The sequence below is a fragment of the Oncorhynchus nerka genome, linkage group LG4 (assembly GCF_034236695.1).
Source record: "Oncorhynchus nerka isolate Pitt River linkage group LG4, Oner_Uvic_2.0, whole genome shotgun sequence".
NCBI lineage: Eukaryota > Metazoa > Chordata > Actinopteri > Salmoniformes > Salmonidae > Oncorhynchus > Oncorhynchus nerka.
Genome location: NC_088399.1, coordinates 57,890,395 through 57,915,860, shown reverse-complemented (window position 1 = coordinate 57,915,860; position 25,466 = coordinate 57,890,395). Strand labels below are relative to the sequence as shown.

General features: G+C 43.2%; 1 protein-coding gene across 1 annotated transcript in view; it reads right to left on the bottom strand.

The window, feature by feature from the left end:
* The window catches only part of LOC115128763 (plectin-like), a 74,298-nt gene that overhangs the window by 25,923 nt on the left and 22,909 nt on the right, over positions 1-25,466 (bottom strand). The window contains exons 4-20 of the mRNA XM_065017673.1: positions 24,801-24,878; positions 23,391-23,483; positions 16,871-17,037; positions 13,893-14,008; positions 13,646-13,752; positions 12,673-12,792; positions 12,228-12,323; positions 11,973-12,100; positions 10,797-10,890; positions 10,376-10,530; positions 9,862-10,183; positions 9,626-9,703; positions 9,359-9,520; positions 5,643-5,747; positions 5,135-5,230; positions 4,895-5,020; positions 4,622-4,774 (exon numbers count right to left, since the gene is read on the bottom strand). Of these exons, the coding sequence (XP_064873745.1) occupies positions 4,622-4,774; positions 4,895-5,020; positions 5,135-5,230; positions 5,643-5,747; positions 9,359-9,520; positions 9,626-9,703; positions 9,862-10,183; positions 10,376-10,530; positions 10,797-10,890; positions 11,973-12,100; positions 12,228-12,323; positions 12,673-12,792; positions 13,646-13,752; positions 13,893-14,008; positions 16,871-17,037; positions 23,391-23,483; positions 24,801-24,878 (2,196 nt within the window). The remainder of the gene's footprint in view (positions 1-4,621; positions 4,775-4,894; positions 5,021-5,134; positions 5,231-5,642; positions 5,748-9,358; positions 9,521-9,625; positions 9,704-9,861; positions 10,184-10,375; positions 10,531-10,796; positions 10,891-11,972; positions 12,101-12,227; positions 12,324-12,672; positions 12,793-13,645; positions 13,753-13,892; positions 14,009-16,870; positions 17,038-23,390; positions 23,484-24,800; positions 24,879-25,466) is intronic.

Here is a 25,466-nt window from a genome sequence, read left to right as displayed (position 1 = left end):
CTAATCATTTCCCGTGTGCCTTGGCTCTTCAATTGAATTGTAGAGTTACCACCCATGACCGTATTTGTTAGTGACAGAGACATGGTTGATGAATTCATTAATTTTCAGTCAAGTGTCCTTCACCAAGTGAGTTCCTAGTCGAATATTATCACTATAATAAAACCATTACATATACATAAGGCCTTATACAGTAAGTAGGGTTGCAAAATGACAAACTTTCCCAAAACGAATTGTAAATAACATTATGCTGGCTTGCAAAGTGTTGTGTAATTCCTATTGGGATCTAGCCAGCATTAGGCTATGCAAGAATTTACATTTGTATTCACCCGCATCACTTAGGAGACTACCTAAGCTTTTAAACTGGAACAATCAATTTCAGTAACAGATGTCATGATTGGATTCGCTTAGAAAAATGCTATTTATCTTTGTGTAGCATAACATTTAATCAATCAATCACTCAATGTACATGCAACAACACTGATATAGTTGAAGTCGGGAAGTTTACATACACTTACAGTTGAAGTCGGAAGTTTACATACACCTTAGCCAAATCGCTTTTTTTCACAATTCCTGACATTTAATCCGAGTAAAAATTCCCTGTCTTAGGATCAGCACTTTATTTTAACAATGTGAAATGTCAGAATAATAGTAGAGAATGATTTATTTCAGCTTTAATTTCTTTCATCACATTCCCAGTGGGTCAGAAGTTTACATACAGTCAATTAGTATTTGGTAGCATTGCCTTTAAATTGTTTGTTTAACTAGGGTCAAGAGTTTCGGGTTGCCTTCCACAAGCTTCCCACAATAAGTTGGGTGAATTTTGTCCCATTCCTCCTGACAGAGCTAGTGTAACTGAGTCAGGTTTGTAGGCCTCCTTGCTCGCACACGCTTTTTCAGTTCTGCCCACACATTTTCTACGGGATTGAGGTCAGGGCTTTGTGATAGCTACTCCAATACCTTGACTTTGTTGTCCTTAAGCCATTCTCCCACAACTTTGGAAGTATGCTTAGGGTCATTGTCCCTTTGGAAGACCGATTTGCGACCAAGCTGATGTCTTGAGATGTTGCTTCAATATATCCACATGATTTTCCTACGTTATGATGCCATCTATTTTGTGAACTGCACCAGTCCCTCCTGCAGCAAAGCACCCCCACAACATGATGCTGCCACCCCCGTGCTTCACGTTGGGATGGTGTTCTTCAGCTTGCAAGCCTCCCCCTTTTTCCTCCAAACATAATGATGGTCATTATGGCCAAACAGTTCTATTTTTGTTTCAGCAGACCAGAGGACATTTCTTCAAAAAGTATGATCTTTGTTCCCATGTGCAGTTGCAAACCGTAGTCTGGATTTTTTTATGGCGGTTTTGGAGCACTGGCTTTTTCCTTGCTGAGCGGCCTGTCAGGTTATGTCGATATAGGACTCGTTTTACTGTGGCTATAGATACTTTTGTACCTGTTTCCTCCAGCATCTTCACAAGGTCCGTTGCTGATGTTCTGGGTTTGATTTGCACTTTTCGCACCAAAGTACGTTCAGCTCTAGGAGACAGAACACGTCTTTTGACCCGCTGGAATTGTGATACAGTGAATTATAAGTGATATAATCTGTCTGTAAACAATTGTTGGAAAAATGACGTGTCATGCACAAGAAGATGTCCTAACCAACTTTTTCAAACATTCCACACATTTCTTGTTAACAAACTATAGTTTTGGCAAGTCAGTTAGGACATCTACTTTGTAATTGTTTAAAGACAGACTATTTCACTTATAATTCACTGTATCACAATTCCAGTGGGCCAGAAGTGTACATACAAGTTGACTGTGCCTTTAAACAGCTTGGAAGGTCCAGAAAATGATGTCATGGCTTTAGAAGCTTCTGATAGGCTAATTGACATAATTTGAGTCAATTGGAGGTGTACCTGTGGATGTACACTGCTCAAAAAAATAAAGGGAACACTAAAATAACACATCCTAGATCTGAATGAATGAAATATTCTTATTAAATACTTTTTTCTTTACATAGTTGAATGTCCTGACAACAAAATCACACAAAAATGATCAATGAAAATCAAATTTATCAACCCATGGAGGTCTGGATTTGGAGTCACACTCAAAATTAAAGTGGAAAACCACACTACAGGCTGATCCAACTTTGATGTAATGTCCTTAAAACAAGTTCAAATGAGGATCAGTAGTGTGTGTGGCCTCCACGTGCCTGTATGACCTCCCTACAACGCCTGGGCACCTCCTGATGAGGTGGCGGATGGTCTCCTGAGGGATCTCCTCCCAGACCTGGACTAAAGCATCCGCCAACTCCTGGAAAGTCTGTGGTGCAACGTGGCGTTGGTGGATGGAGCGAGACATGATGTCCCAGATGTGCTCAATTGGATTCAGGTCTGGGGAACGGGCGGGCCAGTCCATAGCATCAATGCCTTCCTCTTGCAGGAACTGCTGACACACACCAGCCACATGAGGTCTAGCATTGTCTTGCATTAGGAGGAACCCAGGGCCAACCGCACCAGCATATGGTCTCACAAGGGGTCTGAGGATCTCATCTCGGTACCTAATGGCAGTCAGGCTACCTCTGGCGAGCACATGGAGGGCTGTGCGGCCCCCCAAAGAAATGCTACCCCACACCATGACTGACCCACCGCCAAACCAGTCATGCGGGAGGATGTTGCAGGCAGCAGAACGTTCTCCACGGCGTCTCCAGACTCTGTCACGTCTGTCACGTGCTCAGTGTGAACCTGCTTTAATCTGTGAAGAGCACAGGGCGCCAGTGGCGAATTTGCCAATCTTGGTGTTCTCTGGCAAATGCCAAACGTCCTGCACGGTGTTGGGCTGTAAGCACAACCCCCACCGGTGGATGTCGGGCCCTCATACCACCCTCATGGAGTCTGTTTCTGACCGTTTGAGCAGACACATGCACATTTGTGGCCTGCTGGAGGTCATTTTGCAGGGCTCTGCCAGTGCTCCTCCTTGCACAAAGGCGGAGGTAGCGGTCCTGCTGCTGGGTTGTTGCCCTCCTACGGCCTCCTCCACGTCTCCTGATGTACTGGCCTGTCTCCTGGTAGCGCTTCCATGCTCTGGACACTACGCTGACAAACCTTCTTGCCACAGCTCGCATTGATGTGCCATCCTGGATGAGCTGCACTACCTGAGCCACTTGTGTGGGTTGTAGACTCCGTCTCATGCTACCACTAGAGTGAAAGCACCGCCAGCATTCAAAAGTGACCAAAACATAAGCCAGGAAGCATAGGAACTGAGAAGTGGTCTGTGGTCCCCACCTGCAGAACCACTCCTTTATTGGGGGTGTCTTGCTAATTGCCTATAATTTCCACCCGTTGTCTATTCTATTTGCACAACAGCATGGGAAATTTATTGTCAATCAGCGTTGCTTCCTAGGTGGACAGTTTGATTTCACAGAAGTGTGATTGACTTGGAGTTACATTGTGTTGTTTAAGTGTTCCCTTTATTTTTTTGAGCAGTGTATTTCAAGGCCTACTTTCAAACTAGGCAGAGTTGGAAAGAAAAAGCCATATCTCAGACTGGCCAATAAAAACAAAAAGATTAAGATGGGAAAAAGAACACAGACACTGAACAGAGGAACTCTGCCTAGAAGGCCAGCATCCCGGAGTTGCTTCCTCGCTGTTGACATTGAGACTGTTGTTTTGCGGGTACTATTTAATGAAGCTGCCAGTTGAGGACTTGTGAGGCATCTGTTTCTCAAACTAGACACTAATGTACTTGTCCTCTTGCTCAGTTGTGCACCGGGGCCTCCCACTCCTCTTTCTATTCTGGTTATGCTAGTTTGCGCTGTTCTGTGAAGGGAGTAGTACACAGCGCTGTACCAGATCTTCAGTGTATTGGCAATTTCTTGCATGGAATAGCCTTCATTTCTCAGAACAATTAGAGACTGACAAGTTTCAGAAGAAAGTTCTTTGTTTCTGGCCATTTTGAGCCTGTAATCAAACCCACAAATGCTGATGCTCCAGATACTCAACTAGTCTAAAGAAGGACAGTTTTATTGCTTCTTTAATCAGGACAACATTTTTCAGCTGTGCCAACATAATTGCAATTATTCTCATGATCTCATCAATTAGCCTTCTAAATTATACATTTGGAGTAGCTAACACAACATGCCATTGGAACACAGGACTGATGGTTGCTGATAATGGGCATCTGTACGCCTATATAGATATTCCATTAACAATCAGCCGTTTCCAGCTACAATAGTCATGTACAATATTAACAATGTCTACACTGTATTTCTGATCAATTTGATGTTATTTTATGGACAAAAAAATTGCTTTTCTGTCAAAAACAAGGAGATTTCTAAGTGACCCCAAACTTTTGAACGGTAGTGTATATATATTTTTTAACCTGCAGTAGGGCATGCTGGGAAAATGTTAATTTGTTATCATAGCTTTAAAAAAAACTGAGTTGGTGTGACTTCTCATTTAGTTTTGAGTCAGTACCACATAAACATTTGAAGTAATAATGACTTTTCATTGACTAAGTACAACTTACTAGATGTATTTGAGTTAGAGTGTACTAAGTAGTAGCCTAAGAATGTTTGCTTCTCCACTGGAAAGCTGGTCACATGAACATTAATATCTCCTCACCTCCATCTGTTTGAAGTCGCAGACGGCCTGGACAGGCAATTTGCCCTTAACTGGTGTTGCTGGGTTACGTGGCTTCAGCTGGACAATGGTCTTCGCCCTCCGGTTCAGCCCATCCAAATGGGTCTTAAACTCTTTCAGTTGCTCCTTCTCATCCTATAGGAAATATCACATTGTATTTAATAAAACAAACAATGACAGGTGCTGTTGCTATTGTAATGTCACTGAAGTAGAGTTGCTGAATTTCACTTCTTCAAGTAGAGTAAGTCAACCTACAGCCGCGTCCTGTAACAAGTCCTCGAGTCGTGTCACAGTGATGTTACGGTTGCATGTGTATTTCTTCTTCATTGTCTTCTGCATCTTTTTCATCGTCTCCTCTGCCTCTTTCACGTCGGAGAAAAACTACAATGGGTAGAAAAGGAGGAGCACAAGCCATTTTAAAGATAGGATGATGTATTTTAAGAAGTGTTTTTATGCTCATTGGACCATCTGAGGGGGATATATGAGTCGGCATACTTGGAAGTAGGCAGTGTTCTCTTTGAGGTGGGACTCGATGCAACAGCAGAGCTGCAGTATCCAGCTCCACTGGGTCTGCAGTGCTGCAGTGAAGGCCTTTGGTGGAGAGAGAGAGAGATGGGTGTGAGACAACCATTGGCCTCTTTAAAAAAGCGCTTTAACAACCCACCGATCCTCATGTCCTCTGCTTTTTAGGCATGAAACACAAATCCCTGTTAAATAGATACTGTAATGCAGGGGTAGGCCACTAGATTTAGCCACAGGATGATTTTTGTCTGAGTATATGGTCAGGGGGCCGGAACATAATTTGAATAATTTGAACGCTGTAAATTAAACACAAGTAAGCCCAAAAAGAGATTGTATTTAAAGATAACATTCTAATTTCGTACCTTTAATACATTGAGACACAATCACAAATCTTTATTTTTATTCATGGGAATACTTGGAACATAATTACTCAATTAATTTTAGCTGAATTCCTGGTGATATAAATGTATTTTTTTCTCACCTCTACAGTCGTCTTGGCAGGGTGACCCTCCTTCAGTAGTTTGTCTCCTTGGACCTGGACACTGTTGACCCTCTTCTCCCTGTGCTCCAGCTCTTTCATCAACCCCTGAGATAAACCAAAGAAAACACAGGAGTTACAGCAAGAGGGGGGATATTACTAGATATGCAAGTACATCCCTAATCATAATAAACAAATGACTAATTATTTTTTTCATTGGCAAGATTAGCAAACTTAGGCATGACATGCCAGCAACAAACGCTGACACTACACATCCAAGTATAACTGATCAAATTATGAAAGACAATCACTGTCATTTTGAATTCCGTTAAGTGAGTTTGGAAGATGTGAAAAAAGTATTGTTGTCTATAAACATTGACAAGCCACCGGGGTCTGACAACTTGGATGGAAAATTACTGAGGATAATAGTGGACGATATTGCTACACCTAGTTGCCATATGTTCAATCTAAGCCTACTAGAAGGTGTGTGCCCTCAGGCCTGGAGGGAAGCAATAGTTATTCCGCTACTGAACAATAGCACAGTCCCCTTTACTGGCTCAAACAGCTAACCAATCCGCCTGATACCAACCCTAAGTAAACTTCTTGAAAGAATGGTGTTTGACCAGATACAATGCTATTTAGAGTAAACAAATTGACAACAAACTTTAAACACGCTTATAGGGAAGGACATTCAACAAGCACAGCACTTACACAAATGAGGGATGATTGGCTGAGAGAAATTGATGATAAAAATATTGTGGGAGCTGTTTTGTTAGACTTCAGCACAGCTTTTGACATTATTGATTATTGCTCTTGCTGGAAAAATGTATGTGTTATGGCTTTACACCCCTTGCAATATTGTGGATAAAGAGTTTCCTGCCTAACAGAACATAGAGGGTGATCTTTAATGGAATCCTCTCAAACATAATCTAGGTAGAATCAGGAATTCCCCAGAGTAGCTGTCTAGGCCCCTTGCTTTATAATTTTTTTACTAATGACATGCCACTAGCTTTGGGTAAAACCAGTATGTCTATGTTGGCGGATGGCTCAACACTATACACGTCAGCTACTACAGCGAGTGAAATGACTGCAATACTTAACAAAGAGCTGCAGTTAGTTTCAGAATGGGTGGCAAGGAATAAATGAGTCCTAAATATTTCAAAACCTAAAAGCCTTGTATTTGGGACAAATCATTCACTAAACCCTAAACCTGAACTAAATCTTGTAATGAACAATGTGGAAATTGAGCAAGTTGAGGTGCCTAAACTGCTTGGAGTAACCCTGGATTGTAAACTGTCATGGTCAAAACATGTTGATACAACAGTAGCTAAGATGGGGAGAAGTCTGTCCTTAATAATATGCTACTCTGCCTTCTTAACCTCTTCAGTCGACCCTCTACTTTTTTGAACATTTTGTTAAAAATCGCGCAACATTTCAGCGCCCTGCTACTCATGCCAGGAATATAGTACGTTCATATGGTTAGAATGTGTGTATAGGAAACCCTCGGACGTTTTTAAAACAGGTTAAATCACGACTGTGGCTATTACATAACGTGCGTTACATCGGAAAGCGCAGGAAAACCTGATCACAGAAAATGGAAATAAATATCCTTGCGCCACTACCGCAATTGTTAACAGTGAGCCGAATTAGATAAGACCGAGCATTCAACTCCCACAGCATCCCCATGTTGTCGAGTATCTTGTGAATTTAATCATCTTTGATTCTTGGTTGAACCGAAAGAGGGGCACCGCTTACCTCCGGTCTCCGCCCAGATCATTCCGGAAGAGCTCTCTCCTGAAATTTTTCCAAGACGACAGCTAATGATATGTACATCGCCTACGGATGATTTTTATCGCTTATTAACGTTTACTAATACCTAAAGTAGCATTACAAACGTATTTCGAAGTGTTTTGTGAAAGTTTATCGTCTACTTTTGAATTTAAAAAAATGACGTTACGTTGTGAAATCGCTGTTTTTTCGTTTATCACACAGTCTACATATAACGATATCTTGGCTTTATATGGCCCGATTTAATCGAAATAAAGACCCAATAGTGTTTATGGGACATCTAGGAGTGCCAACAAAGAAGATGGTGAAAGGTAATGACTGTTTTCTATTTTATTGTGCGGTTTGTGTAACGCCGAAATGCTAATTATTTTGTTTACGTCCCCTGCTGTGCTTTTCTGTTGTAGTGTATTGGTGCATGCTATCAGATAATAGCTTCTCATGCTGTCGCCGAAAAGCATTTTAAAAATCTGACTTGTTGCCTGGATTCACAACGAGTGTAGCTTTAATTTGATACCCTGCATGTGTATTTTAATGAACTTTTGAGTTTTAACTAATACTATTAGCATTTAGCGTAGCGCATTTGCATTTCCAGAGCTCTAGTTGGGACGCAAGCGTCCCAGGTAGAGGTAAGAGGTTAACAAAACTATTAACAAGGCAGGTTCTACAGGCCCTAGTTTTGTCGCACCTGGACTACTGTTCAGTCATGTGGTCAGGTGCCACAAAGAGCGATGTCAGAGAAATACAATTGGCTCAGAACAGGGCAGCACGGCTGGCCCTTAAATGTACACGGAGAGCTAACATTAATGATATGCATGTAAATCTCTCAAGGCTCAAAATGGAGGTGAGATTAACTTCATCACTACTTGGTTTGTAAGAAGTGTTGACATCCTGAATGTACTAAGGGGTCTGTTTAAACTACTAGCACACAGCTCGGACACCCATTCATACCCCACAAGACATGCCACAAGACGTCTGTTTAAACTACTAGCACACAGCTCAGACACCCATTCATACCCCACAAGACATGCCACCAGAGGTCTGTTTAAACTACTAAGACACAGCTCAGACACCCATTCATATCCCACAAGACATGTCCCCAGAGGTCTGTTTAAACTACTAACACACAGCTCAGACACCCATCCATACCCCACAAGACATACCACCAGAGGTCTGTTTGTTTAAACTACCGGCACACAGCTCAGACACCCATCCATACCCCACAAGACATGTCACCAGAGGTCTGTTTTACATGGAACTCTATTCCACATCAAGTAACTTACACTAGCAGTAGAATTAGATTGAAAAAAACAAACAGATAAACACATACAGCAGGGACTGTGAAGAGATACACAGGAACAGACACGCTAGCACACACATTCTACACACACGTACATTGTAATATAGTTGTATGGTGGTATTATACATTTTTGTATTGTTGATATGTAGTGGAGTAATAATGTTATACATAATGTTATATGTAGCGTTTTCTCTTTTGATTGATGTGTTTGGACCCCAGGAAGAGTAGCTGCTGTCTTGGAAGCAGCTAATGGGGACCCTTCATAAATACTTCCCCAAATAATTTAACAGAATCTGATCAAAAGCTAATTAAAGATGGCATTTTACTGTTCTGTAAAGTGCAATAGCTTTTTACTTTACTCTACAAGATACCGTACTCTTTTCATATTTAAATTAAGTTGAACTTTCCAGGTATGGTGAGGACTTTTATTTTATTTTAAAATTTTATATAACTAGGCAAGTCAGTTAAGAATAAATTCTTATTTTCAATGACGGCCTAGGAACTGATGGGTTAACTGCCTGTTCAGGGGCAGAACGACAGATTTGTACCTTGTCAGCTCGGGGATTTGAACTTGCAACCTTCCGGTTACTAGTCCAATGCTCTAACCACTAGGCTACCCTGAGAACAGCCATACCGAGTAGTTGTCTTTCTTGGTTGTCATGTTGGTGTTGCGTTCGCTCCAGTCATAGTTAACCTCCTCCTCTTCCTTTTCATTCAGCCACATCAACTCCTTGGTGGCTGCAGTGACAAAGGCATGAAGCCCGTCCAGGCTGTGCAGACGAGCCTTGGAAGAACTCTGGGGAGAAAATAATATACATGAGATTGGAGAAGACACATTAGATAAATGTCAGATAGTTGAAAAGTTGTAGTTGCACGTTAATATCTTGAGTCCAGAACATACCAGAAGCTTGCCATAATGCAACTCTAGCTTGGATAAGTTGTCTCTGTAGGCACCTTTGCTGACAGGGGAGAGCTGACTCTGAAGGGGAATAGAAAAAGAGACTAAAGATTAGAGAAGAAGCAGGGTTAAAAAAAGAAACAGTCAGACTACTTTGAGCATTAACCAAAGAGGATCAATGATGGTATGACTGAATCAGTCCAACTCCAATCCCATCCCAGGTAGTTTTTCCAAAGTACCTCGTCTGCCTTTGCCCTGCCAATCTTAGCATGGAACTCCTCCACTGACTGGTGAAGGCCGCGGTGGCTGCCCAGCTGGGACTCCACGGTGGGCAGGTCCGAGCCCCATTCCCCCCGGTCCACCCGCCTCTGGTTCTCCTCCACCCAGGCCAGCAGGTCCTGGATGTAGCGCAGGGTCACCTCATCCAGCTCGGGACGCACCCTCATGGGTGCCTGCTGAAGGGTTTGCATCTGGGACATCTGGGTGATGGTTACCCCGGACTTCAGGCGCAGATTGTACTCACTGCGCAGGTTCACCAGCCGCTCGTGGAGACGGTACACTCTGGAGGTAAAACAGGAGAAACAATGATGACTTGTTCAATGACAACAAACCAACTTGTCATAAATATGTAAAGACATAGTAATAATATAATAGTTACAATACAGCTTGTCGCACAAGGCCTCACAATAACATAGTAATGCTCTGAGTGAATGTCGTGGCGCTGAAATGGTTTTACTCCGTGGTTGTTCTGACCTGCGGTACATCTGTTCAGCTTGTAGGTGGCGTCCATCCTTCAGCAGCTGCACATCGTTGAAGAGGTACCGGATCATGCCCTCGGCCTTGTCCAGGTCTGTATCTATCTCTGCTGTGTGCTTAGCAGGCTTTCCTGAGTTCAGCAAACGGACATCCTAGAACATAGATTACAATATAAACACCATGACACCATGTGTTCCATCTTGAATACAGCATCAGTAGGCATCAATCCATCAGCGTGAGAAAGCTTTTGAACATCAGAACACATCCAATCTGCGGGGTATTAATTCACTGTATCATTGACTAGACTCATTCTAGCATGGGCTTGTGGTTACAAATCTGTAGGGCCACAGACTGTACATTATACATATACATATATTATCTATATTGACTGTCTGCCCCAGCAGGGTATGAGACTCACCATCTGTAGCAGGCCCTCAACCTGGTTGAGCTGCTCCTCACACACCCCAGACTCCATCTGGACCTTACTGACAATCCTCTGCAGCCGCTCCAGCCTGAGGGTCAAAGGTCAACACATCAGTTGAGACATGTTCCACAGTCTCTCATAACTCGGCTCTTAGGCTGAGGTATTGTCTAATGAGGTAACGATTTAACTCAATGATGGAACAGTAAATCATGACTGACAATACTCTACTCAAAGACAACACTGGCCCCTTGGCCAGATCCCTTGTGAAACAAGCATTTTGACCTCAATGGGACAACCTGGTTGAATAAAGATATAATATAAATAAATAATACAAATAAAAAAATGATGTGGGTATGAATTCATTTCAATAGCTTCGATAAAATATCTGGAGAAAAACAAACATCAGAAACGTTATGCAGGCATGGTAAAACACTCACTCCTTCTCGTTCTTCTTGCGAAGTAAATACTCTAAACCATAGCTCTGACTGGCAAAGGCCATGATGGATTCACTGACAGCTTGTCCTCCCCAGCAGATATGATGACAGTCCACAGGATGTTGTAATGCGATAAGGTGTTGGGTGGTTGGCTGTTGCGTGACTCACAGACCACAGTAGCTTCTCCGACCGCTGCCCTGACTGCTTACTTCAAGACTGGAAGTCTTGTGATGAGAGACCAACCCTTACCAAAAACTACATACGCCCTGCTTGTGATTTGGAAAGGATCGTCCTATAATAACTTGCTTAGGACACAAATAATCACATTATTGAAAGGTTTTGAACTCTTTGCCATGGCAACGGCAGTGCATGGATCTTTCAGTGAGTCATAGTCGGGTTGTCTAGCTATCTTTATCTGACAATGTCTTCTCACATCCACATAGTTACAGCAACCACATAGTTACAGACGCCTTTGGGGTTTAAATGCTATTTTCTCCAATGTTTTATGTCTCGTTTAATTTATTACTTCTAGTAAACATTGAGTTTGCTTTAACAACTGAAATGCAAAAGAAACACCATGTGACAGAGTCCCTAAATCCAGAATTTCTCTTGAAAACTGCATCTAACAAAAACACGTGCAACAGATTTCAGCCTCATCTCAAAGATGAAGGTATAATCTCAAACACCATAGGCCCTCTGACCACAGTTTTGTGCGTCTGTATAATGGCTGACCCACCTCTCAAATTCTGTCCTTAGAAGACGCTCTCTCTCCAATATGGCTACATGCAGACGACCCCACTCCTTCTCCACATCGATAGGGTGGTATCCAGGGGGCACCTTGACATGACCCACCTGAACTGCACCCTGCAAGGACAGACACAGACAGGAAAACGTTCAAAAAAAAGGGCCAGCATCTATTTGATACAGTTAGTTGATTTAACTATTCACTCTGGGTGTTTTGGCTTCTCTTTTTAGAGGATTATTTACGAACCTCAAATGACTTGTAGACATGTTTGGATCGATTCTTGTCAGCTTCCTTTGCCGGCAGCTCTGTCTCCTTGAACTTCAGAAACTGGCGCCAAAGAACCTGAATATTTAAAACGTTGCTGAATTAAGTCAACATGACAACTGAACATAGTTATTGTTTCATCCCATCCCTCAGACAATTTTCAGAAATCAGAGACAAACAGTTAGAGTATTTCCTCATCAAGCGAGACATAAGGTATTATGGAGGCTAGTACCACTTCCATAACTGCAACTCCACAGTCGCGCCAATATGAAAAAAAACATGTTTAATTCACTGTCACAACTGAACATAGCTTTTGTCATATACAGCATAAAGTCTCTAAGACAATTATTATAGACAATTAAATAAACAGACAATTAAAATATTCACTTACATGTATCAAGCAAAAGATTGAGGTGAGGAGACTTACCTCAATCTCCTCATAGCTGGTAGGGAACTTCCTCTCCTCAAACACGATGATGTGGTGTCTGATCCACTGCAGCAGCAGGGTCACCAGCTCATAGTACTCCTGCCAGCGCAGCTCCAGCTCCTGGGGGACACACAGGAGACAGGAGAAGGTTTATTAGTGAAAAGGTTAATGAAACTATATTGAACAAAAATATAAACGCAACATGTAAAAGTGTTGGTACCAGAAGTTTTCCATATGCACAAAAAGCTCATTTCTCTCAAATGTTGTGGACAAATATGTTTACATCCCTGTTAGTGAGCATTTCTCCTTTGCCAAGATAATCCATCCACCTGACAGGTGTGGCATATCAAGAAGATGATTAAACAGCATGATCATTACACCTTGTGCTGGAAACAATAAAAGGCCACTCTAAAATGTGCAGTTTTGTCACACAGCACAATGCCAGAGATGTCTCTCGAGCTTGCAATTGGCATGCTAATTGCAGGAATGTCCACCAGAGCTGTTGCCAGAGAGTTGAATGTTCATTAGCTGGGCCTGGCTCCCAAGTGGGTGGGCTTATGCCCAACCATAGATTATGGCTTAATGAATTTATTTCAACTGACTGATTTCCTTCTAGTAACTGTAACTAACAAATAATAATTGAAATTGTTAAATGTTGCATTTGTATTTTTTGTTCAGTATAAAACAAATCTGGGAGTCTCCATACCACTAAAAATCACTCCACTGGTCAAACATGTTGTTGGGTGAAATTCCCTCTAGATGCTAATCTTGATTCAGTGCTGAATTTCCCCCACTACTGGTTAATGTTAGAATTGGAGGAGGGGAAGCTGATCCTATACCTGTACATAAGGGAAAATTCCCTCTGGAGCGTCAAAGACATCTTAAAGTTTGGGAAGATGTGACCTCGTAGGTGAGACCTGGAGGAAGCCCTTAGTGGTGATGACCTATACAGTTCCAAGAAGACAACACTCACATTGGCTTTCACCCCATCCTGGACGTCAGGTACACGGGGCATGACGTCATACAGGGAGGACACATATGTGATGATGGACTTCTCGTCTGGGTGTGGCACATCCACATCTTAATAGAGGTGGAGACAATGAACACAACAGTTCAAAACTGATTTTAGAAAAAGATAAATGCAAGTATTCATTCAAATACAGATACCTGAGAATAGTATTGACAGTCATGGAGAAAACAATACTCGCACGTTCCGTTACCTTCTGGGTCGAGCAGCCGAGTAACACCCAGGTCTCTCTCTGCCACACTGAAGGCCTGCTCCAGGTTCTCTACATGGGTCTGTCGGTACACCTTACTCATGTCAATCAGAGTAGGCCTGGGGACAGAGCATAGAGAAGACTGTTAAAACTATGAAATTGAATCTCAGACACTGTATTTTTTTTATAGAATATAGTGCAAATTGATGTATTATATTAATCTTTGCAACCCCAAAACATTTAGGTAAAACCATTAAATTAAGAGTTCCTTTTCTAAAATCCTTTTTTTTGGCAAATGGTCGGGGGGTCTGAAAACATGATTACAAATTAACCACAAGAAGTCCAAACAGATATAATATTTGACTAAAACATAACCATTTCAAACATGGCTTACATTAGTATATGATCACGCGTCTCTCTATGATGCGTGAGAACACAGATTTCCCAAATTAAAATCACTCGATTTCCTGGTGTTTTTAGTGTTTTATGTCCAACAATGATGAAGAACAAAATACGTTGGGGAACCGTGCTGAAGGCAGTTTAATCATGATGGAATGACTGCATTAGATCCTGATCGACATGCCTCCCTCAGAGGAATGTGAATACAGACAGAAGGAGGGCAGGAAAAAACAAGAGCTCCTACCAACCAGTAATTTAGAAATCCCCCCACCTTTTCATGCACAAAACATGCAAGTAATTCCATGTACACTGCCAATAAAGGTAATTGCAGTCAAATAACATGCAGATACAAGCTTTGACTGCTTGGAATGAGCACAGGGCATCTCATATTTGCCAAGGGATTTAGTCTGGCATGGTTAGACAAAATACAGGGGGTTTGTAAACAAATTATAAAAAGGGATAAATTGCATAAATTGTTATATTCCCTATTAGAAAGGAACTAATGTCTAGAAGTAGAAAAAAAGGAAACGGCTATCAAAGTTACCACCACCTTAATGAAAAAACCCTCCATACCCTTGCACAACTCTTTGCACATTGTAGTCTCCATGGCCAGTGGGCTGGTGCTCCATATCAGAGTGTCTGTAGGAGTGTCTGTCCCTGCTCAGGTGCACTATGCAAAGTTCTGACCCTGCCTCCTGCTCCCTGTTCTGGGAGCCTCGGCTGGAGGACTTCCCTGGGCTCTGGGACCCCTGACCCGAGTCAAAGGAGCTGCTCTCAGCTGGGATGTCCTCACACAGCATGACCACCCGGTCCTCCAGGTCACTGACGGAACCCTGGGTGCTGCTGGAGGTGCTGTTCAACCGTCTCTTGGAGGAGCGGAACTTCTTCTTCAGACTGTGCATCATGGTGAGGGTGTGTGTGGGTGTCCTCAACTGCAACAGTGTTCAAACGCTCCCCTTGCAGTTTTTCCTTACAGTCTTACAAATCCATCCGCGTATGAGACTGTGACAGATGCTTTCAAGATTTTACAAGGTTTATGATGCATTCTCACCCTCCAGATACGAGTAAATAGACGTTCATACTGTAGCGGCAGTCACTCCCCCAAAACACAACTATCGTTCAAGTTTTCCAGTCCTTTTTCAGTTCAGGGTCTCATGTATCCACATTGCCTTTGATTAAGCATCCCCTTTCCACAGCTAGATAATGTGCAAAGCCTTGAGCGTTGACGGTCATAGAATTGAGAGATGCCTTTCTCATGCTTTTCCCAAATTCAATTTGTTGTGTGTGAGCCCAGACTACTTTGTTGATTTGTCGTTCTGCAGTGTGTTTCTGTCTTGCTCTTCGTCTGTGTGGAGTTTGTATGGCAGACACACCTAAGACACCTGGGCGTACCCGAGCTGTGCTGCTATCTGCTGACACTTAAAAAGCACAGCCCTGTGGGCATCTTATTTTCAAATTCATGGGACACAAATGAAAAAAACTAAATACTACCTCAAAGCTGCCTCGCCACCACCTGTGCCTTTCTCCTGAGTCGTGTGTGTGTATGTGTGAGCCTACAGGGTGTGTGTTTATACAGTATGTGCAAACATGAAAAGTCTGTTGTCAAAATCTACCCTGACCTCTTATGGTAGTTGATATGTCTATAGGTGTTTAGCTAACTCTTTCAGTGTTGAGTGACTGGGCCATGGACTCTACAAGGTGTCGATAGCGTTCCACAGGGATGCTGGCCCATGTTGACTCCAATGCTCCCCACAGTTGTGTTAAGTTGGCTGGATGTCCATTGGGTGGTGGACCATTCTTGATACACACGGGAAAACCCAACAGCATTGCAGTTCTTGACACAAACCGGTGCGCCTGGCACCTACTACCATACCCTCCCCGTTCAAAGGCACTTCAATTTTTCGTCTTGCCCAACCACCCTCTGAACGGCACACATACACAATCCATGTTCCAAGTGTCTCAAGGCTTAAAATTCCTTCTTTAACCTGTCTCTTCCCCTTCATCTACACTGATTGAAGTGGATTTAACAAGTGACATCAATAAGGGGGTAATTCACCTGGATTCACCTGGTCAGTCTATATCAGGGAAAGAGCAGGAGTTCATAATGTTTTGTGCACTCAGTGTATTATTGCTATGTGCTTGAATGCTTACCTGGACATGCTACAGCAAATGAAATGTTTTCATCAGTGAAACTGCTTCCAAATAAAATCATGAGAAGTACTTGTAATATTTGACTGAATTTGATTGACGACTGATTGCATAACTATCTATCTGAAGAGGTCAGCCTTTCTGCAGCGTGACAGTGAATATGAAATTCACATTTCTGTCTTTGTATGTACAGTAATACATGTCAAATGTAACATGTAGGTGGAGCCTTACGAGGAGCACAGGGGTTCACTATGTCCCAAGGACATATATTATAGCAGGTCCAGGCAATCGCATGTATTCACAAAGTGGTTAGGCTTAAAAAAATGTGTTCTTGGATGTCCATGTATCCCCCTGGCACAACTTCCCCCCTGTGACACCCAGGATGTCCTCAAGTCCCAGTCAGATCACCTCAATCCTTCAAGGCTGCATCTCACCTGTGTTTGTGTATGACGGCGTTGAAGAGCTTGCCGTCCCTCCAGCTGGTGGTGAAGTTGTCGCAGCGCATCCCCTGGTATCCCTCCACCATGCGCTGGGACCACAGCAGCAGCTTCTCCTTGGCCGTCATGTCGTCTGACTGGCCATTCACCTGGATGTCGGAGATCTGGGGGCGGGGGGTATTGGTGAGGCAGGCTATAAAGTGTTCTTTAATCATGGTCCTGAGGATCCATAGGGTATACAGGCTTTTGTTCAATTCTAGTAGTACTAACACATATTTTTTTTGTTTGTTGTTGAACCTTTATTTAACTAGGCAAGTCATTCAAATTCGTATTTAAAATGACAACCTACCCCGGACTAACCTTAACTTGGACGGTGCTGGGCCAATTGTGCACCGCCTTATGGGACTCCCAATCACGGCGGCTGTGATACAGCCTGGAACTGATTTAACTAATTTGACGATTAGTTAATTATTTGAATCAGGTGTGTTAGAACTGGGCTTAAACAAAAGCTTGCACACCTTATAGGTCCCCAGGACTGAATAACAGTGTTATAGATGATTCAAGGTGTGGTGGGTTGGAAAAAAGGGTTATGGGCTGTGGATAAAGGGAACATAACGGAAGAGAACTCTGCGTGCTTTGGTATAATCATAATGCATTGATTTCAAAGGCAGGGAAACCTTTTTCCAATAAGCAACTTGACTTGATCCAGGCTTAAGATGACTCACATTTTCAACCTCAAAAACCAACAGTCAGATGCAAAATTATTATAAAATCCATTGCAGTTTGCTGCTGTGAAAACACCTCAAACAGCTTTATGTTCCTGGTTGCAGAATCCAAGTTGTGAGAGTAAAAACATCCATGGGGCACAGAATTGAATAAGGTGCAGTGAATTCCTGCAGCGAAGACAAAGCTATTAGTCACAGGTTGAGAATCTCTCAGCAGTCCATTTCCTTCTGGAGAGCGAGATGAGAACTACTGCATCTACAGGAAGCTTCAACAATACTGAGGTAACTTAAGATAAATGGCGAAGCTGTGTTTACTTTAGCGTTTTGTTGCTGTTACTCGATGCTCAATACTATGTGTGCATTGCATACTGTGTTTGTTCAATGCATTGTTAAATAATGAATGTATTGCCTCCCCTCTCAACCACCAAAAATAAAACCACCAAATAAAAAATGGATGATCCATGGAGTAGTGGTTACTTTTAGTCATAAAAAGGACACTTTATAGAGCCTTATTGGAACAAGAAAGATTGCTTTATGACCAATGTGACTTTCAATGTTTGGCCGGTGGTGGAACACTGTCAGTGGTTCTAATATCCCTTTCAGGCTTTTTTGAAGGAAAGGGTGGAGAGAGGAAAAATGTCGGCCTTACCATCCCTCTCCCTTCTTCTCTGTAGTGGGGGAACCACACTTCTATGTAGGTACTCATGATGTGACTCACACACACCACATGGAAACATCAATTTGCCTTTATGAGAATCTAGAGATTCCTGCTTCCTTCCACTTCATCAAGGCATCCAACCGTAAACAATAGGATAACCATGTTGTGCCTGTGGGCCTAAGTAGTGAACTACATAGGGAATAGGGTGCCATTTGGGACAAAGTCAGATTCCTCTCATCAAAAAAAAGTATAGCCAAATGGTGGGACTCGTTGAAATGCTTATATCCGCTACCTGCCACACCCAACTCTCTTTCTTGCCTCCCCACAGGAAACACTGAGTCACCCTGGAGTGGACGGAATTCCACATGATGGTAATCCCAGTATAACCAGTATACCCATTATAGAATCAAAGAATCTCCTTGCCCTTCTTTTTCCATATTTCAAAATACTCTCAACTGCTAAACAAATAACCAAATACTCCCAAGCATCTCCCATTTGGGGAGAAATCATTTCCATCCTTTATTGAGTTATATTGAGGATGGAAACCTCACATGGTATGAGAGTTTCAATATGTTTTTACGATGCCCTGCTAGAGCTGCCCAGGTCAACTGTAAGTGCTGCTATTGTGAAATGGAAATGTCTAGGAGTAACAACGGCTCAGCTGCGAAGTGGTAGGCCACACAGGCTCACAGAATGGGACCGCCGAGTGCTGAGGCGCGTAGCACGCAAACATTGTCTGTCCTTGGTTGCAACACACACTACTGAGTTCCAAATAGCCGCGGGAAGCAGTGTCAGCACAAGAACTGTTCGTCAGGAGCTTTATGAAATAGGTTTCCATGGCCGAGCAGCCGCACACAAGCCTAAGATCACCATGCGCAATGCCAAGTGTCGGCTGGAGTGGTGTAAAGCTCCCGCCATTGGACTCTGGAGCAGTGGAAATACCTTGTCTGAAGTGATGAATCACGCTTCAACATCTGGCAGTCTTACGGACTGATATGGGTTTGGCGGATGCCAGGAGAACGCTGCCTGCCCGAATGCAGTGCAAACTGTAAAGTTTGGTGGAGGAGGAATAATGGTCTGGGGTTGTTTTTCATGATTCAGGCTGGGCCCCTTAGTTCCATTGAAGGGAAATATTAACGCTACAGCATACAGCGCATTCGGAAAGTATTCAGACCCCTTGACTTTTTCCACATTTTGTTAAGTTACAGCCTTATTCTAAAACAGATTCAATCTACACACAATACCCCATAATGACAAAGCAAAAGCAGGTTTTTAGACATTTTTGCAAATTTAAAAGACATTTTAAAATGAAATACCTTACATAAGTATTCAGAGGACTCTGAATACTTTCCGAATGCACAGTACAATGACATTCAAGACGATTCTGTGCTTCCAACTTTGTGGAAACAGTTTGGAGAAGCCCCTTTACTGTTTCAGCATGACAATGCCCCTGTGCACAAAGCAAGGTTCAAACAGAAAAGGTTTGACGAGTTTGACGTGGAAGAACTTGACTGGCCTGCACTGAGCCTCGACCTCAACTCCATTGAACATCTTTGGGATGAATTTTCCATTTACATAACATTGCAAAAATCAAAAACGTTCTGTCCAAAAATTATGCAGAAAAATGTATCCATGCTTTTGTCACCTCTAAACTCAGCAAAAAAATAAATGTCTTCTCACTGTCAACTGCGTTTATATTCAGGAAACTTAACATAAATATTTGTATGAACATAACAAGATTCAAACTCTGAGACATAAACTGAACAAGTTCCACAAACATGTGACTAACAGAAATGGAATAATGTGTCCCTGAACAAAGGGGGGTCAAAATCAAAAGTTACAGTCAGTATCTGGTGTGGCCACCAGCTGCATTAAGTACTGCAGTGCATCTCCTCCTCATGGACTGCACCAGATTTGGCAGTTCTTGCTGTGAGATGTGTTACCCCACACTTCCACTCTGTGTTACCCCACTCTTCCACCAAGGCACCTGCAAGTTCCAGGATATTTCTGGGGGAATGGCCCTAGCCTTCACCCTCCGATCCAACAGGTCCCAGACGTGCTCAATGGGATTGAGATCCGGGCTCTTCGCTGGCCTTGGCAGAACACTGACATTCCTGTCTTGCAGGAAATCACGCACAGAACAAGCAGTACGGCTGGTGGCATTGTCATGCTGGAGTGTTATGTCAGGATGAGCCTGGAGGAAGGGTACCCACATGAGGGAGGAGGATGTCTTCCCTGCAACGCACAGTATTGAGATTCCCTGCAATGACAACAAGCTCAGTCCGATGATGCTGTGACACACAGCCCCAGAACATGACGGACCCTACACCTCCAAATTGATCCTGCTCCAGAGTACAAGCCTCGGTGTAATGCTCATTCCTTCGACAATAAAAGCGAATCCGACCATCACCACTGGTGAGACAAAACCACGACTCATCAGTGAAGAGCACTTTTTGCCAGTCCTGTCTGGTCCAGCGACGGTGGGTTTGTGCCCATAGGCGACATTGTTGCCGGTGATGTCTGGTGAGGACCTGCCTTTACAACAGGCCTACAAGCCCTCAGTCCAGCCTCTCTCAGCCTATTGCGGACAGTCTGAGCACTGATGGAGGGATTGTGCATTCCTGGTGTAACTCGGGCAGTTGTTGTTGCCATCCTGTACCTGTCCTGCAGGTGTGATGTTCGGATGTGCCGATCCTGTGCAGGTGTTGTTACACGTGGTCTGCCACTGTGAGGATGATCAGCTGTCCGTCCTGTCTGCCTGTAGCGCTGTCTTAGGCGTCTCACAGTACAGACATGGCAATTTATTGCCCTGGCCACATCTGCAGTCCTCATGCCTCCTTGCAGCATTCCTAAGGCACGTTCACGCAGATGAGCAGGGACCCTGGGCATCTTTCTTCTGGTGTTTTTCAGAGTCAGTAGAAAGTCCTCTTTATTGTCCTAAGTTTTCATAACAGTGACCTTAATTGCCTACTGTCTGTAAGCTGTTAGTGTATTAACGACCATTCCACAGGTGCATGTTCATTCATTGTTTATGGTTCATTGAACAAGCATGGGAAACAGTGTTTAAACCCTTTACAATGAAGATCTGTGAAGTTATATGGATTTTTACGAATTATCTTTGAAAGAAAGGGTCCTGACAAAGGGACGTTTCTATTTTTGCTGAATTTAGTTTAGACTTCTGCAATGCTCTACTTTCCAGCTACCTGGATAAAGAACTAAATAAACTTCAGTTAGTGCATGGCTGCTAAACATGGCTGCTAGAATCTTGGCTAGAATACACCAATTTGATCATTTTGCTCCAGTGCTAGCCTCTCTACACTGGCTTCCTGGTTAGGCTAGGGCTGATGTCAAGGTTTTACTGCTAACCTACAAAGCATTACATGGGCTTGCTCCTACCCATCTTTCCGATTTGGTCCTGACATACATACCTACACGTATGCTACGGTCACAAAACGCAGGCCTCCTTATTGTCCCTAGAATTTCTAAGCAAACAGCTGGAGGCAGGGCTTTCTCCTATAGAACTAAATTTTTATGAAATGTTCTTCCTGAGAGACCTTTAAGTCTTTATTGAAGTCTCATCTCTTCAGTAAGTCCTATGATTGAGTGTAGTCTGGCCCAGGGGTGTGAAGGTGAATGGAAAGGCACTGGAGTAACGAACCACCCTTGCTGTCTCTGCCTGGCCGGTTCCCCTTTCTCCACTGGGATTCTCTGCCTCGAACCCTATTACGGGGGCTGAGTCACTGTCCCTACTAGTGCTCTTCCATGCTGTCCCTACGAGGGATGCGTCACTTGAGTGGGTTTAGTCCCTGACGTGATCTTCCTGTCCGGATTTGCGCCTCCCTCGGGTTCGTGCCGTGGGGGAGATCTTCGTGGGCTATACTCAACCTTGTCTCAGGGTAGTAAGTTGGTGGTTGAAGATATCCCTCTAGTGGTGTGGGGGCTGTGCTTGGCAAAGTGGGTAGGGTTATATCCTGCCTGTTGGCCCTGTCCGGGGGTATAGTCAGACGGGGCCACAGTGTCTCTCGACCCCTCCTGTTTCAGACTCCAGTAACTATGCTGCAATAGTTTGTGTCGGGGGGCTTGGCTCGGTATGTTATATCTGGAATAGTTCTCCTGTCTTATCCGGTGTCCTGTGTGAATTTAAGTATGCTCCCTCTAATTCTCTCTCTTTCTCTCTCTCTCTCTTTCTCTTCTCTCGGAGGACCTGAGCCCTAGGATCATGCCTCAGACTACCTCAGACTACCTGGCCTGATGACTCCTTGCTGTCCCCAGTCCACCTGGCCGTGCTGCTGCTCCAGTTTCAACTGTTCTGCCTGTGGCTAGGGAACCCTGACCTGTTCACGGGACGTGCTACCTTGTCCCGGACCTGCTGTTTTCGACTCTCTCGCTCTACCGCACCTGCTGTCTCTAACTCTGAATGATCGGCTATGAAAAGCCAACTGACATTTACTCCTGAGGTGCTGACCTGTTGCACACTAAAACCACTCTGTTATTATTATTTGACCCTGCTGGTCATCTATGAACATTTGAACATCTTGGTACTGTTATAATCTCCACTCGGCACAGCCAGAAGAGGACTGGCCACCCTCAGTGCCTGGTTCCTCTCTTCTAGGGAGTTTTTCACAGCCACCGTGCTTCTACATCTGCATTGCTTGCTGTTTGAGGTTTTAGGTTGGGTTTCTGTATACCTCTTTGTGACATCAGCTGATGTAAATAGGGCTTTATAAATACATTTGATTGAAATTTGATTGACTGGAACACAGACTGCGAGCCAGGCCTAATCGCCCAACATCAGTGCCTGACCTCAGTGCCCGACCTCAGTAATGCTCTTGTGGCTGAATGGAAGCAAGTCCCCACAGCAATGTTCCAACATCTAGTGGAAAGCCTTCCCATAAGAGTGGAGGATATTATAGCAACAAAAGGGGACCAACTCATTATTAATGCCCATGATATTGGAATGAGATGTTCGACGAGCAGGTGTCCACATACTTTGTAGTACTTTGTTACACCGTGTTGTGTAACAAACTGGTTATAGGATGTTTTACTTAGATCGCATCACCCTGGCCTAGGCCTATCATTTGAATAATAATAAACATATTGGTTTGTTTTATGTTATGAGTGAAGCATGACATACCTGGAAGTGAAGGATGATGGTCCATATCAGGCCCAGGGTCAGCTTGGGGTTTCCATCAGCGATGTCATCATTTCTGATGTTGACCAGTTTGACCTGTCACAAATGAGACACAAGTATGTACAACTATCTTATGGCCCTCTAGATTAATTTATATCTAAATGGTTAGCTAATGAATTATAAGGCAGAGGTGTGGACTCGAGTCACATGACTTAGACTCGAGTCAGACTCGAGTCACAAATATGATGACTTGCAACTCGACTTTGACTTTAACACCAATGACTCGTGACTTGACTTGGATTTGAGACTTATGACTCGACCTGACTTCATACCCTCCCCAAGCCCAAATATTAAAAATGATGCTATTTAAAAACGTGTGCAGCGGATCACATTATGCCAGCTGAGAGAATGTTGTGCGTTGCAGTGCAGAGGAACGTCGGCGGGTGAATTCAGGTGGAGCCCTTGGAAAGATGATCCCCAAAATGATAATTTTCAGATATAAAGACGATGCTGTATCAACAAAAAACGGATTGCAACTTGCAAAACATGCAGGAAGAAAATTACAGACGGAGGCGCAACAATTTCCAACTTTGTTCGACATTTGAAGCTGCACAAAGAACGGTAAGTTGTGGCTAATATAGATGACAGCTAAATATATGTTATTACTTTACTAGTGTATCATGTAGACTAACGTAACGTTAAATCAATGAGCTTCCACACAGTCAGTCAGTGCGGGAACGTGATCATTGCACCCGAGATTGAGCTACAACTGGCTAGGCAGTTGGTAGCCTAAATCCTGTCTGATGTTACTGCTGTTCCTAAAACCATTGCAATACGTTAGCCTACTGTAACCACACAGTGTGTGAGTGTGTGTTAAGATTGGGCGATTATGTACAAGCCTACGTCGCCCGATTGCGCCCCATAGCGATCCTCGATAGTTGATCCCTATTGGGGGGGGGGGATCTTTCCCATGGCTACCCATGTATTTCCATGGAAATATAATGTTTATTTGGAAAGTAATAAATATAGAGATATTTTAAAAAGCATTCATGATTTGTGTAAATGCAATATACTAACGATTACTCTTGTTAAAAATATGAAATGGTATTACATTTGGTGAAGAGCACATTATGACTTGTTTAGGACTCGAAATTCAAAGTTTAGGACTTGAGACTCGACGGTCTTGACATGAGACTTGACTCAGACTTGCCTGTCTTGACTTGGGACTTGACTTAGAACTTGAGTGCTAAAACTTGAGACTTACTTGTGACTTGTAAAACAATGACTTGGTCCCACCTCTGTTATAAGGTATTGGGACTGTTAGATTACATTATAAGAATCAGTTCAAGTGAGAAGTTTTTTTTTTACTTAAAAAACATAGATATATTGATCCATTTAATCATCACACTGTACCTGTCTGTGTTTGAGGAAGTCCAGTGCGATCTGTACATTCTGCAGTTTGTGGAAGCGCATGCGCCCCTTCTCCCTGGGCTGCGAGATGTGAGAAGAAATTTTACTTTAGAGGGAGATGAAAACACACATTCAGTACCAATAGGACAGGGAAGAGCAGGCCCCATGACTGGAGACAAGGTATTTCTGACTGAGAAAACATTTGATATGGATTACAAGCAGCAGTCTTGGTCCTATATACAGTATATGATTTTTTTTGTAGAGAAATGATACTTAAATGACATGATCACACTTTGATCTACAACACAATCCACTCTTACCAAGCAGATACCTGGAGCCAAGCAGCAGTGATTAGAGTCTTTATGCTTCTCAATCTCGAGAGATAATGGTCAAGTGTTCAGGAGACATATCTGGTCCACCATTACATGCACAGGTGCAGCAAGTCACAAGCTCTCATCCAATCACAAGCTCATCTACCATACAGGTCGATCTCTTATTGGCTTGGTTTACAGTAAGTTGGGTCAAATGACCGGATGCCTGTATCTCTTTCTGAGACCTCAGACTAATATGCTAAGACTTGGATGGAACTAGCAGACACAGATGGAACTAGCAGACTGGACATGAAATGATCTAGTGCTGAAACTGAAGGAAATATCCCAGCTTTATTCA